General features: G+C 36.1%; 1 protein-coding gene across 2 annotated transcripts in view; it reads left to right on the top strand.

The window, feature by feature from the left end:
- The window catches only part of LOC121240730 (syndetin), a 31,299-nt gene extending 18,312 nt beyond the window's left edge, over nucleotides 1-12,987 (top strand). For both annotated transcript variants that reach the window (XM_041138257.1, XM_041138258.1), the window contains 16 exons: nucleotides 1,537-1,656; nucleotides 3,636-3,661; nucleotides 3,738-3,870; nucleotides 5,354-5,929; nucleotides 6,485-7,026; nucleotides 7,134-7,197; nucleotides 7,330-7,432; nucleotides 7,611-7,783; nucleotides 8,692-8,817; nucleotides 9,556-9,626; nucleotides 11,249-11,311; nucleotides 11,796-11,868; nucleotides 12,068-12,187; nucleotides 12,309-12,386; nucleotides 12,490-12,540; nucleotides 12,640-12,987. In XM_041138257.1, the coding sequence (XP_040994191.1) occupies nucleotides 1,537-1,656; nucleotides 3,636-3,661; nucleotides 3,738-3,870; nucleotides 5,354-5,929; nucleotides 6,485-7,026; nucleotides 7,134-7,197; nucleotides 7,330-7,432; nucleotides 7,611-7,783; nucleotides 8,692-8,817; nucleotides 9,556-9,626; nucleotides 11,249-11,311; nucleotides 11,796-11,868; nucleotides 12,068-12,187; nucleotides 12,309-12,386; nucleotides 12,490-12,540; nucleotides 12,640-12,741 (2,421 nt within the window). In that variant the 3' untranslated portion in view covers nucleotides 12,742-12,987. The remainder of the gene's footprint in view (nucleotides 1-1,536; nucleotides 1,657-3,635; nucleotides 3,662-3,737; nucleotides 3,871-5,353; nucleotides 5,930-6,484; nucleotides 7,027-7,133; nucleotides 7,198-7,329; nucleotides 7,433-7,610; nucleotides 7,784-8,691; nucleotides 8,818-9,555; nucleotides 9,627-11,248; nucleotides 11,312-11,795; nucleotides 11,869-12,067; nucleotides 12,188-12,308; nucleotides 12,387-12,489; nucleotides 12,541-12,639) is intronic.
- Nucleotides 12,988-15,513: the final 2,526 nt, after the last annotated feature.

The raw sequence follows: 15,513 nt of genomic DNA, 5'->3' as shown, positions 1-15,513 counted from the left end.
TTGGCTGCGTTTGGGGGATGGTAATTGGATCAGCTTTTGGCAATACGTGTGGGTGGGAGACACGGCCTTGAAGGATGCTTATCCCATGATTTTTAGAATTGCATGGGAAAAAGAAGCTATGGTGGCTGACTTGCGGGTAATTAATCAAGGATCACAGGAGTGGAACATTAGCCTTACTTGGGATGCACATGATTGGGAAGTGACTGTTCTGATGGAATTTATGAACTTGTTGTACAACACTTCTACTGCTGCGACAATGGAAGATATGATGGAATGACGACCCTCTAGGAAAGGGAAATTCTCAGTATGCTCTTTTTATGACTCTATTACTATGCATCAAAGGCAAAATTTTCCTTGGAAGAACATATGGAGGACTAAAGCACCTACAAAGGCTGCATTTTTTGTCTGGACAACAGTCCTAGGGAAGATTATGACCATTGATAATCTTAGAAGACATGGCCTTATTATTATGGACTGGTGCTGTTTGTGCAAAAATAGTGGTGAAACGGCGGACCATCTACTTTTACATTGTGAGTTTGCTCGATCTGGACTTACTTTCTCAGCAGAATGGGTATAGCAAGGGTGATGTCGGGTAGGGTGGTTGAACTTTTAGCAAGCTGGAGAGGGATCACAGGGACACCACAGATTGCAGCCGTGTGGAAGATGGTCCCTATATGTATTCTCTGGTGTATTTGGAATGAAAGAAACGAGAGACTTTTTTGAGGATCATGAACGCTCCTTGGAAGAGTTTAGGAGTTTTTTTTTGGAAGACTTTGTTTTTGTGGGCCATTGCTCTTGATTCGAATGGTCTCAGCTTCCATGATTTCCTTGTAACTGTTTGTAGTTCTTAAATAAGTGTATTCACATGTATACTTCCGGTATACCTGGGCTATGCCTACCTTTATATCAATAAAATAACTTTTTTTTTTTAAAAAAAAAAAGTCATTGTACTAGCATGAATTTAGTATTTAGTCCATTTATATGTTTTTGTTTAAAAATATCAACACCATATTAGCTTATATGAGAATGGTTGATACTATGATGGCTTGATACTATAGTTTGTACTGTTATAATTCCGTCTTTGTGGGGACAAGGTAGTATTTTTCCATTCTGTCTACATCCTGTATCCCTCACCCAAAATTTTTTCTCTGAACTGTGACCCAGATTCTATGAATCTTGGAAAACTCTCTTGCATTAAAAGCATGGAATTTAGTATAAAACTTACTGCATGTAATTAAGTTTTGTTGTTTTTCTAATTACAATAAAGTCATATTTTGTTCATGGTGTCTTGGGGAACTTCAGTATATTGAGCAATAGTAGATACTCATGTTATATACTTGTAAATGATAGTTTCTAGACACATTTCTTGGTTATTTCTTGGGTTTAATCAATTCCTTTTCTGCTATACAAAGTACCTTGCAATCAGCATTATCATCCTGATTGTATTTGAGGAACTGTTGAAGTCCTAGGTAATGTTATTTTTCAGTTTTGTGCAAATTTTATGTTAGGTTGACTGATAATTACCACACTCTGCAGGTGGTTGATGCTTACGCACTAATTGGGGATGTATCTGGTCTTGCTGAAAAGATACAGAGCTTCTTTATGCAGGAGGTTCTGTCAGAAACACACTCTGTATTGAAGAATATTGTGCAAGAGGTATGCTGACATAAGTAGATATAGCAGTGTGTGGAGTTAGTTGCTGGAAGTACCAGGGAAGAGAATAATGAGAGATAGCTCTGCATTATTGTTAATTAATGCATCCATTATTTCATTTCTGTTTTCTTTTCCTTTCTCTGCTATTGATGGATGTACAATCTGTATGATATCCTACGCACTTGATTATGGATAGTTTTATTCTACTATTAAATTAGATCAGGGAGTCCAGGTGTGCTTTGTAATTTAAATCTGGAGAAGATTTACGACCATGTGAATTGGAGCTTTTGCGCCATTTACTTACGAGATGCTGTTTGGCAGAAAGATTGTGCGTGTATAGCTCAACCTTTTTTATGGTATGCTTTTCAGTATTAAAAACAGCATCCCTTCAGACTTCTTTCATAGCTCCTAGGGAATGAAACAGAGAGACCCCTTATCCCCCCCACTCTTTGTTTTTGCCGTGGAAGTATAGAGTAGAATGCTATCAGCAGCCATGAATAAAGGGCTCTCATCAGGCTTCTTGGTGGGTTCTCGAAAATATGGCGAAATTATTCTATCATATCTCTCGTTCTATGATGATACTTTAATCTTTTGTGAGGCCATCTAGGAATTTCCCCGTCATTTGTGTTGTCTGTTCCTTTGTTGGAAAGCTGTTGTTGGCTTGACAATCACTTTAGCAAAGTCAGACTTATTACCGGTTTGAGAGGTGGACAATGTTGGTCATTTGGCGCACATCCTTGGCGACAGGGTATCATTTCTACGTATGAAATATCTGGGTATTCCATTGGGAGCAACATTTAAAGCAAAGCCCATCTCAGATGGCATGAGGAGAAGATGGAATGCCACGTAGCTGGGTGGATGCGGCTATACTTATCCAAAGGCAGGGGCAGATTGGTTTGATCAAGAGTTCTACCAACCAACCTATTTCTTATCTCTATTCCCCATTCCTGTTGGTGTAGCACTACACATTGAGAAGCTTCAATAAGACTTTGACCGGGGAGGAGTTGGTGATGAGTTCAAGTTTCACCTAGTCAATAGTCTTAGATTTGCACCCCATTCTAAGATTTGCACCCCAATTCATTCATGGATTGTGTATTAGAAATTTGCTTTTGTTCAACAAAGCTCTCTTCAGGAAATGGTTTTGGCTGTATGCTTTTGAGAGAGAAGCTTTGTGACAAATGCTGGTGGAAGCTAAATACGAGAGTATGTGGGGAAGATGGTGCTCAAATAAGGTTGGGGTGTGGAAAAACATGAAAAGAGGTTGGATATCCTTTTTTGAGGGTAGCTTTTTTTGTTTGGAAAGCTGCACTAGAAATATTTTCACGATGGATAGCCTGAGAAAGAGACCTATATACTGTTAGAATGGTGTTACGTGTGCAAGCAAAATGGAGAAAACATAGGTAATCTTATTCTGCATTGTGATTTGGCTAGGAGCTTATGGGTGGGAGATATTTAGCACTTTTGGATTTGAATGGGTTGCCCCATCGTGTGGTGGAGTTGTTGGCATGTTGGCGGATTCCCTGTGGTGGTCATTATAATTCAAAGGTTTGGAAAATAGTTTGTTCGAGTGTTATGCTGTGTATCTGGCATGAACGACGTGCCCAATCCTTTGATGACTGTGAAGGAATAGTGACAATTTAAAGCCAAAAGTCTTGGTTGAATGCTCACACCAGCTTCCAAGTTTCAATCTTTAGAGTTAAAGGAATTTTTCTCATTTTCTTCTTCTAGCCAGGTGGGTGTATCCTTTTTGTGGACTTTATTTAATTGGGCTGTGTCCCTCTGCGCTTTTAATAAAATTTTCCATCACTTGTCAAAAAAAAGAAAAAAAAAAGAGAGGATCATGTGCAGTGAGGCTTATCAAATTAGATATGTAAAAAGGCACTTAACTTACATTTTTGCTCGTCTTTTTTACAGTATGGTATTTTTTTCATCTCTTTTTTAGTGAAGGAAATTGAATCTTGATGACTGAATATTCTTTACAGGATCAGGAAGTCATGGAAAATACTAGGTATGTCTTTATATATCTAGAGCATATTATTCCTTTCTATTTGCTGCCTGATTTTTTTTTTCCATTTGTTTTCCAGACTTACCTACAGTGATCTATGCCTTCGGATACCAGAATCTAAGTTTAGGCAGTGTTTGTTAGCAACACTCGCTGTTCTATTCAAGTTGATGTGTTCATATTATGAGATTATGGGCTTTCAGCTGGAGAATAAGGTAGACTCCTATTCCTTTTACATAAGCCGAATATTAGTTGGTTATCCCTTAGGTGACTTGTGTGCTGTTTTGCTTAAGATTCATTATTAGTCCTTTTAGTACTTACAAATAGTTTAAGTTTTATCTGAATAATTAACCTTGTCTATTCTTGGCTGGTTAACTTACGGGATATATGGATGTAAGGATTTCTTGAAACTCTCTAAAAATCCAAAAAAATTTAAAGATGAGCTTTATGGTGTTCTGTTAAAGTGGTGGGACCCATTGCAAAATGTGATAGAGAAGTGCATTTTTGTGAGAGGTTTTTTCAATTCTGTGAAAGTTGTTTTGGTATGTGTTTGTAACTGAAATCACGGTACGGTGCTTTGATTATTTAGATGGTTTTGGTATAAAGATGTTTGGATTGAGAGAGAATTCCAAGAAAATCTTGAGAAGTTCTTGATTACCAAACATGCCCTGAACCTGTTTTCCCCTATTTTATATATTTTTTAAAATTATGCAATATGATTTTTTTTTAAGTCAAAATTATGCAATATGATTACATTGTAATATGTAAGGGGATGCTTGGGGAATGAGATAAGATGAGAAATCAGTGAATAGTAGTGAAATGATTTGTATATAGTAGTAAAATGGTTTGAGTTATGATTTTTTATGGGGGTTTGTGAATAGTAGTAGAATGGTTTGAGTTATGAATAAAAATATTATGAAGTTAAAATATTGTTAGAATATAATTTTTTAATATTATTTTTGTTTTGGAATTTGAAAAAGTTGAATTGTTTTTTGTGTTTTGTTTGGAAGTTTGGCAAAGTTGTAATGATTAGGTAATTGATTAGATGAAAAATTTGAAAAATTGAAATTGAAAAGTGCATGTTTGAGTGGTGTTTGGATGTTGAGATGTGATGAGATGAGATGAGATGAAACCATCTCAACATCCAAACAACCACTAATTGTTTTGAATTTGCCTTCTCCAATGTGGCATGAAGCAAATTTCAACTCAATGAAGCCTTATGTTAAACAGTGTGGGTTGGCTTCTTGATCTGTTTCTGGCTATTAAGCTTGATTAGAGCCATATTGTCGCACATTCCATTTAGCATTTTTCTTCTCCTTATCTTGGCTTCAACTATAATGAGGATAATTCTCCTTGGTCAAAACTTTTGTCCTTGAACTTGATTGGGTCATCATATATGACGTTCCCCTGATTTATTTCCTGTTTGGGAAAATATTTATTGCAGCCTACTGTATGCTGCAGCCGCAGCACACCCTGTGCTGCGTTTAAAAAAAAAAAAAAAATTTGTACGTGGAGTGTGCGGAGAGTGCGGCTGATGTATAGCCGCACATATGTACTTTCATGGGTATTATTAATTGTTAAGCTTTATTACATGTGTGGTCTTTTTCACTTGAGAACCTCTTGTTTTTCTTTCAAATCTCAGTTAGTTTGTTGCTCTTGATTTTGTTCAATGGGGAAACATTTACATCTTTGTTTCAGGATTCGGCAGGTCAAACTTCAAATATGAAACAGAAGGAAAAGGACATTTGTTGGAGTTCAGGAGGGGTTCCACAAGTTGATTCGGATACAAGAAATTCTTGCAATTTCCAAGAAATAAATGGCTCTCTCTCAGAATCTGTTGATGGAAAGCCTGGTTCATCTCCAGAAGAATCTACAAGCACCAGCTGTTTAGTTGAGACTACCAAAACTAACGTTACGACTAGTTTAGACTCTCAAAATACAATTGATGAGGCTAGGAAGGATGATAGTACCGCATCTAGTAGTGGATCCCCATGGTATCAACTGCGGAAAGATGCTACAGCATTTGTTTCACAAACCCTTCAGAGAGGACGCAAGAATCTTTGGCAACTCACAACTAGTCGTATATCTGTATTGCTTTCATCTGTCGCTGTTTGCTCTACAAGCATTCACCAATTCTTGAAAAATTATGAAGATCTGAATGTCTTCATCTTAGCTGGGGAAGCCTTCTGTGGAGTTGAAGCGGTTGAGTTCAGACAGAAGTTGAAGATTGTTTGTGAAAACTATTTTGTAGCATTTCATCGGCAGAATATTTACGTAAGTTTGCTTTATCAGTTCCTTTTATCTTTTAATATCATACTGCTCAATATGTTCCATACTGCTAGATGTACATACATTGCACAAGGTACAGCTGATCTCTAAAGTATGATTCTTAATTAGCAAAGTTCATTTCGCTTATTATTAAATTATCACTCTTTTCATATTTTTTGAATTCAAGAATGTTAGGAGATGTTTTCTCTATCTGCTTTTGAAGAGTGCACTACCTAATGGTTTGGAAACCACATTGGTCATGTGCCAATAGATTAGGGTTGAATAACGATCACGAAACTGACTGCATTCACTACATGAATACTGTTAATAACATGCCATAAGATGAAAAGTATTAAATATGTATGTAGTTCAAGTTTCAAGATTCAAGCCTTCTACGTTTTGGTGTTTTCTTTCCCTTGCTGTCACAGCAATTTTTCACTAACTATTGGTCATTTATATTTGAATTACTTTCTTCCTCAAATTTATCCTTAGCACTCTGCAGAACACAACCCATATGTTACCGTTTGATCTTTTTTTGTTTTTTGTTTTTTTTCCTTCTAGGCACTTAAAATGGTTTTGGAAAAGGAAAATTGGCAAAAATTGCCACCAGATACGGTACAAGTAATAAGTTTTCCTGGTCTTCTTGGTGATGGAGCACCCATAATTGTTCCATCTGCTGGGAACTCTGGTAATGCCAGGGTGCTTCCTTCCAATAAATCAACAAGCTTGGTTGATACTAGTTCGAAGCATGGGTTTTTACATTGGCTTGAAAGTGGAAATCCATTTCTACAAAAAGCAGCATACACTTCCAAAGAAGGCCATACTTCCCCACTTAATGGGACTATCTGCAGTGAATTTGATGGAAATATAAGTGACAGTTCTCATGGTGATAAGTTCTCACCACAAAAGAGTGATGTAAATAAAATCAACGGCTCTGATTCTATTTCCGAGGATGAAAACGAAGATCTTCTTGCAGACTTTATTGATGAGGACAGTCAACTTCCAAGTCGAATTTCAAAACCCAATCTTCCAAGAAGCTACTCTTCACATTGGAAACATGAAGAGATAACAGCCCAAACGGGATCCTCTGTTTGTCTTCTAAGGTGAACTTCTCTTTTACTAGTACTGGAAAATATACTTTCTCCTCAGGCATCATAACATTCTGTCTTTCTGTCCAGTTGCATTAAGCATTATGTATTTTACTTTTCAGGTCCATGGATAAATATGCAAGGCTTATGCAGAAATTAGAAATAGTGAATATTGAGTTTTTCAAGGTATGGGTCCTCTCTTTGATATTTACCTCTTCTGCTCCAATGCCTCCGGTTGTTGAACTCTTTGATAAAAAGCTTGATAATTCTTGCAATTTCTCTCTAAATAGTTTTTCCTGATTTAGTATATTGTTTCAGGGAGTATGCCAGCTGTTTGGGGTTTTTTTCTATTTTGTATTTGAAACATTTGGTCAGCAAAACCCCAGCTCAAGTGGAAAAAGCTTAACTGACTCTCTTAATTGTAAGTAATTCTGTCTAGCGAATTTCTACAATCATGTTACACTCTTTTATCTGTTCATTGATTCTTTAACTTGGCTTATTTTCTGGTTATGTTCATTTATCAATATGTCTGTAGTTGATCTACTTCCAGTTTGACCTGAAACATACTTAAAGATCATAAATAATTTTGTGATACTCAGATCGGCTAAAGACAGCCTTATCCAGAATAACACAAGATTGTGATCAGTGGATAAAATACCAGTCCTCTTCACCCACCTCCTTGAACACATCATATACGCTTGCGGATGTTACACATATGAGTCCATCTGGTACAAATTTTGGGCACTTTCCAGGGTCATCTTTTGGTCTCAAGGTATTTATTCAAATATCTAATTGTTGGTATTTACACCTATTCCCTTTTGTTTGTTGAGTGGATTTGTGCATGCTTCTGTGTACCTAGATGATATCCCTTTCTATCATAAGTAAAATTTATCTTACTCGTCAAAAAAGATACCTAGTTTAGTAGAATGATCGTGTACTTAGTACAAGTATTTCATTCTCATAATTACCCTCCTGTTATTGATAACTGCCTAAGCAATCTGGAATGTGGTTTCTCGGGTCTTTGCTCATCTTTCTGCATCAAGGAGCATCTGGAAATATGTCTATTTATTCTCCAAGGGGATCCTGGTAGAAATTTGGTTAGTTCCAATGTTGTTGACCATCTAAAGATGCAGAAAATGTAATTGAGTGAATGCATGTTTTGGATCTAGAATTTTTAAGTAGATGGAGGAAAAGCAAGCTTCTGTCCAAGCTTCTTAGGAGATTCCTCACCTATTGCTGCTTCGTGGGTATGCCCATTCTAAGAGTATCACAGTGGTGTCGTAGCCGAACTTACAACTCCAGTACTTGTAAGGTTTGTTGCTTCTTCTATAGTTGGGAAAGCTGACTGCAAAGGTGGTCACAGAAATGCTCATGATGGAAAATGGCCTCTGTTTTTCAATCATTGACCTTGTGGTTTTGAAAGTAACACAAAAGAGCAATTTCAGAAATATGAGTGTGTGAACTGTTATTTATAATTGATCCAACGGATGCTTATACTTAGTCATAGTGATTACAAGTAGCCACTTGTCCTACGGGTTGCTTTTTTTTCTTTCCTTTTCATTGGTTAAACTGGTTAGCTTTGTCATCCATATGCTTGGCACTATCTATTTGGTTAACTGAAGCCCTTTGTATCTTGTTGTATATGTGTGCCTGCAAATAATATCATCTTTGTGTTAACAGGAAAGATGTGCAGGTGCTGACAGTTTATCTCTTGTTGCTCAAGTATTGCATAGATCTAAATCTCATCTCCAATTGATGCTTCTGCAAAATAATGGAACTATAGTTGACGATTTTTATGTCCATCTGGTATGTTCCTCCCTTACAAATCTCTTGGAGCATTCAGTATTTGTTATGGAGGTTTGGCAACTGACAAAAAATTGACATGGATTTCAGTTTTAGTTCGCTTAAATGTAAATAAAGACTTGATCAAAAGATGGGGATGTAAGCCTATTTGAAGATATAATTGGTAGGAAACAAAAGTCATAAAACCCTGTGTCTGTGTCTGTAACCTATCATTTGGTGCCAGTTAGATGAATTTCTATCTGATTGGAGAGTCACCTGCATCCGTATGTTCAAACATGGAGCACACAACTCATACACTAAAGAATACTTGTTATCCTGTTTATGTTTGTCTTTCATGATGCGGTTCTTTTATATTTAGGTCATATGGGTTTACTTCAAAACAAAGCCTATTAGGTAATAGCTGTGCTTGAGTTTTGAGAATGATGACAATAGTTTTACCAATCCTTGTTTAGTTTGAGTTTTTCTTGTCATGTGCCTCTTTTTAAAACATCTTTTTACTATTTTTGTTCATTTTTCATTTTTGATCGACCCTTTTTCCTTTTGCTGATTCCACTCCCACTTCCACAATAGTGACTAAAGTTCAGGACCAAGCACGAACTTACAGTAGTGTTTCATAGGAGTAGTTCTTGTTGTTTCCCACATCTAGTTGAGTGAGAGATTTTCACATTTCATTATTATTTTTTGAGTAAAAACATCTATATATTGGCTGAAATGATCTTAAATACATGTGATTTTTATCAGGTGGATGCTGTGCCGTTTCTTGTAGAGCACACGCATAGGACAACTGCAAAACTACTTCTCAACATGAATGGGTTAGTTATAAAAAATTTTCCATATTGTATATGATTTGAAGAAATATATGCCCAGCCCTATAGAATTGCCATCTACAGCTTGGATTTTGAAACTATTGTTCATGGATCACATTCAACATCTAAAATTGTTGATCGCTAATAGTTTCTATGTTGTTTCCAGGGAATTCTAGTTTTTGGAATATTTTAAAAAATAGTTGGAAAACATTTCAAGCTGTTAATTGTCTACCTGGAAGCAAACTTCTGATTGGTAGCCTAAAACTTAAGAAGTCTTCTCAAGTTTTTTGTTTTATTATTTCCAGGTAGGGGATGACACTATGATTTGGTTTTGGTAGATGGTTTGGTTAGGTTGTTTTGAAGAATAGGTGTATACAGATTTATTTCTAATTGCAAAGAATAGGGAAGGATGGTGCATTTTTTCTCTTACCAAAAACTGCAGAGAATAGGGTTAGGGAATGATCTGTTGCCTGGCAACTAGGAATGATGACGAGAAAAATATTATAGTTTATTCTATAGTTGCACGTGGGTTGGGTTGTTAGCTTATCATTATTTGGATTGCATTAGGTGATGCCAAGGACAGTTTTGGAGGTTTTAGCTTCTCAGAGAGAGAGCTTTGGTCATCATGAGAGTGGTGCAATTTGGGGTGCAGTTCTGCTTATTCTTATGGGTATACTTTGGCCTGAAAGGAATTACTATGCAACTTATCAAAAAAAGAAAAAAGAATTACTATGCATTTGATGGTGCATAGATCTTTATAGGATTTCTGCTTCCGGAGATTTCCAGGGTCATTCATTTTCAGATTTTATCACTCTTGGTTTTGATTGTAACTGCTTGTGATGATAATGCACACGTATAGATAATTAATTTTAGCAAGGCTTTTGTTACTTTTTTTTGGTGCAAGTAAAAACATTTGTTGCTTCTAGAAGAAAAATATAAAACTAAAAAGTGAAAGGAAATGCAAACCCACTCTATACGATTCATTGGAACCAGAGTAGCCCAAGTAAATGGGAAGTTGAAGCAGGCACTAGGTTTAGTTGTTTTGCAAAGGGGAGTGGAAATCAACATGATGCAGAATTATCTTTGTAAAACATGTCCCTGGGCACATTTGGATCTGTTGTTTTACTTATAAAAAAAAGGTATCCCCAGGGCATGATGCAACTGCTGAATTTTGTGGTAACAGATGGTCGGAGCCTGCAAACTGATCAGAGCTCTAAGAAGCACCACCCAGATCCTGGGTGTCGGCCATCAATTATCATTTCAATGTCAATGAAGATTTCTAATAGAGTTCCAACCTGACTGACCCAATTTATAGAGAAATCCGCTTGGTAGAGATGAAAAAGGGAACCTTCCAGAGAAAAGTAATAGGTTTTGAGGGACAATGGTGATACCATGTTGCATAATAACTGTAGGCTAGATGTAAAACACTCTCATCTTAGCCTGTACTTTGGTCACTTGCGATTAATGGTGGCTGTGATTTCTGAGAAGAAGTTTATACTGCCTGCAAGATATGTTGAATTGCCATCTTTTGCCAGTGAATGGGCTATTAGTTTAAACTAGAACCTGTTTGTTCTTTTTTTTTAAAGGTTATTATAGCCGATTCCTTAATGGGTAATTACTTGTTGCAGGTATGTTGATCGGATTGCCAATGCTAAATGGGAAGTGAAAGAGCTTGGTCTAGAGCATAATGGGTTTGTTTACTTATTTTTATCATTTTATTATATATAAATTTAACTTTTTTCATGATTATAAACTTGTGATTTTCATTTAAACACGTGCATTGCTAACAGTGAGCTGTATATATTTGTTAATTATGCATCTTATGTTCTCTTTCGGATACAAAGTATTACACATGATAAATGAGTAATAGACATGTAATAAGATCTGTTCTTCATACACAAACTTGGGTTTGCAATTCCACGTAAGATCAGTTAATGATTAGGTGATGCCTTTCAACGATAGACTGATTTACCATTATAGTAAGAGTGAATGGTGACTCCACCATGGGAAAAGCTGCTCTTACTGAATGGCGACCCTAGAAGGATGCTGCTAAGTTTGTTATTATTTTTAATATTATAATCAATAATGTGCATCTCAAGAGTTTTGTTTTCTCCTCCTTATATGAAAGCCGCTTGCCCTCAACTAGTGTTCTGAAGTGAGTTGTATTAACAACAGGTATGTTGACTTGTTGCTGGGAGAATTTAAGCACTATAAAACCAGGCTTGCTCATGGGGGAATCCGCAAAGAGGTAATGATTGGCTATGAATTTTGTAAAGCACCACCTTAAATTTTAAAGAAATTTGATTTTGCCCTCAAAATTTCTATTTTTTCTCACTCTTTAAGCCGACTGATGTGTTTTTGATTGATAATTTCTAAGATAGTGTCAGAATTTGGTTAGGTTCTTGGTTTAATCTTCATAACCCCCCGGTTTGCATTCCTATGGTTAGGTTCAAGACCACCTCTTAGAGTATGGAGTTGAGATCGTTGCTGAAACTCTCATTGAAGGTCTATCTCGAGTTAAGCGGTGTACAGATGAAGGACGAGCTCTCATGTCATTGGATCTTCAGGTTCTTTTCAAATCTTGATAAGAATCAGCACAATTGCAACAGTTCATTTGATTTTTTCTCTTTTTTTTAAAAAACTTTTCTTGTGGGTGTATTGAAGGAGTGTTGTCTTTACTCCTTTCAGGTTTTAATTAATGGTTTACAGCATTTTGTTTCTGTAAACGTGAGACCCCAATTACAGATGGTTGAGACCTTCATTAAGGTAAGCACAACCTTCGAAAATGATGAGGAAATTTTGGAGAAATGTGCACATTTGCAACCCTGACAATTAGTAACTGCTATTCTCTGGTATTCTCTTAATACAGGCTTACTACCTACCTGAAACTGAATATGTACACTGGGCACGGGGTCACCCAGTAAGAACATTCATCCCTACTAAAAAAATTGATAAATTTATCTAACATGATTTTGTGAGATTTTGCATGACTGCATATGAAATGCCTTTTTCCTTGCAGGAATACAGTAAAAGTCAAATCGTTGGGCTGATCAACCTTGTTGCTACCATGAAAGGCTGGAAGAGAAAAAACAGGTTGGATGTACTGGAGAAGATCGAGTGAGTAAGAATGCAACTTCACTTAAAACTCTTTTTTTTTTTTTTTGGTATCTTATACGAGTGATGTATATTGGATGGTCTTCTGATTTTCCTTGGTTATATTAGGGTGTAGGCTGAGGGTTGTATATCTTCAGATCTTTTAGTGCATGGATCAGCTTGTTATATATGATCTAAGATCTTCCCCTTTTATGGGAATATCAAATGTAATTTTGGATCACATAATAGGTGAAATAATGAGTTTATATTGAAATAGTCAAGGCTCGATTCTATGTTTTCTTGCAAAGGATGATTTCTGTATTTATAGATTGATGGAATATAACCTTTATATATATATATATATATATATATATATATATATATATATATTATACAAGTAATATGAGTTTTAATATAAGTGCAAAAGGTGCAATCTAGATACAAAAAGAAGTGTACAAGAAAGTTACCTAGCTATAAATGAAGAGAAAATGCAATAAAATCACGAAATTTAAGTTCATAATAATCTATGGAAGCTGTTCTAATTCGTTGAAATAAAATAAAATTACAGGAGCGTGTCAAGAGAAAGAAAGGCTCTATGTAGTCCAGAATAATCTATGGATAGCCCATACATTGTTGAAATTTATGGGCTATCCACCTAATTATCTCGAGTGAAAAAGATTTGCTGTGCTTGTTGTGCTTTTTAGCTAGATCTATGTATTTTAAAAAAATAGTGCTTATGCAAGTAATTTTAATGGAATGGAATAATGTTACATGCAGTCGTGAAGTGTGCAAATGTCATAGTGGGATTCACTATTAAAAAATTAAATTTTTTTTTTCATGTGGGTCTCGTATACATTCACTTTTTTCAAAGTGATTGCGCAGCATTTGCGCGCTTATGACTGCGACTATCATTTCTCTTCCACATGACACTAGCCATCTCACAATATAAGGATCTACAAATGCAAGCTCGATCTAGATTGATCTCTCAACAAGTAACATATTCATAGATAAACTAGAAGTTTATAGGATACAAGTTTTAATGGGGTTGGAGTCCTCTATAATCTTTCCAAAATCAATAGATACATCACGAAAATAAGAAAAAAAAAAAGATCTAGAGCCAAAAGTTTGGCTCACACCAATTTCCCACCAGGAGAAGTTGCTTGAAGGGATTTTAATATAGTCTGATAAACATACTATAATACTGTAGCTAGAAGCCGCAGTGAAGGGTTGTGTATTGTATCTTGTTGGTTTGAACTAGCCGGTTGGAAGAGACTTTCACTTGATCTTTGGTTAGGGAAAGCGGGAACATAGTAACGTAGTAACAGGAGAATGCGTCGATATGTCGGCATAAGACCTTCACTATCTATGGTGGCGTGTGTGATTCATGCGCCACTCTAGGAAATAAGGCGGTGGTCAGATCTGAGAGATCCAAAACCACTGATCTCAATGGTGCCGTGTGCGACGGCAACAGGCTCTCTATGGCTCAGTGGCGCGCCGCTCTTTTGAGCAGTTTTCTTCGACCGTCTAACAGATCGGCAGCTGGAAAGTCTACTGGCGAGGCGCGTGGTGGTCATAGGTGGTCGGTAGGAAGTAGATTGGCACATCTTGGTGCTACAGACGAAAATAAAAAAAAAACACTATGGACAACTCCGGTGTTGGCCAAACAAGAGGAGGGAGGGAGAAGCCAAAACTCCAACCCCCTCTGGGCGGAGGAAATGGAAGGATACCGACGGTTGAGTAGAGAGAAAAGGACCTCTGGAGAGAGTGAACTATATATAACTATTAATAACACTATGGTTTTCTTTCCCAACTATCATCAGCAACTCATTAGATTGATCCATCTCTATATGCACATGACTAGTTTAGCAAAAACTTATCCTTTTCTAATTTTTTTTTTTTTTTTTGGGCCATAAACTCTCCAACAAATCGCTGACACGAACCACGAGAGAATTAAAAATTGTTCAAAATAATTTGGGCACTTGTACTGCGTACGTTGTTGCCAACTTCACAGGATATATATAATTGGATTTGAAAAATTCTTTTTTAAAATTGTAAATCAGGAGGTGTAGGTTTGGGATACTAACTAATTCTTCGTTAGACTCATTGGCTTTGGTCCTTTTAAGAAAAATCTGACGATCTCAGGTTTTTAATCAATATTTTGAAAAAAAAAAAATTCAAGCAAATCAAGATCTTTAAGAGTGGAAGAATCACTGTCAGATGATTCTTCAGTAGAGAGTTCAAAAATAACAATTTCTTTGCCATTGCTATTTAAAGCACTGGTAGAGGGTTGTTATTTCTTAATATTAGCAAGCATTTGATTGATTTTATCAAGAGTATTGGCCTATTTGTTTTTAAAATCAAGTTTTGGCCTATTTTCTGATAAAATAATCAAAGATTTTTTAATAGTTTTTATAATAGCTTTTGAAGATGGAGTAGTAACAGGTTTTTCTACATTTTCCTCAATACAATCTAACTGTTGTCCTATAACATGGAGAGTTTGGTTAACAAAATTGTTTTGTTCAATAATTTTTTTTGTCTCCATTGTAATAGTAGCATTTGGATCAGTATTGGGCATCTTAATGGGAGAGGCTTTTACCTTAGTTCCCTTATAAGAAATAATAATTGTCTCAAAAGGAATGTGACTAGATCTAACCACAATCTTGCCTTCCTCCTTGACAAAACTAGTTTTCACAACATTCAAACTATGTTTATAACGTAATGGTTCGCAAGTAAAAAAAAAGTATATGCTTTTAAAGAGCATACATTGTTTCTTTCCATTTTCTTTTAATACGTTATTTTT

Source organism: Juglans microcarpa x Juglans regia, chromosome 7S (assembly GCF_004785595.1).
Source record: "Juglans microcarpa x Juglans regia isolate MS1-56 chromosome 7S, Jm3101_v1.0, whole genome shotgun sequence".
NCBI lineage: Eukaryota > Viridiplantae > Streptophyta > Magnoliopsida > Fagales > Juglandaceae > Juglans > Juglans microcarpa x Juglans regia.
The sequence above is the reverse complement of the archived record's forward strand: the minus strand, read 5'-3'. Positions and strand labels throughout refer to the sequence as shown.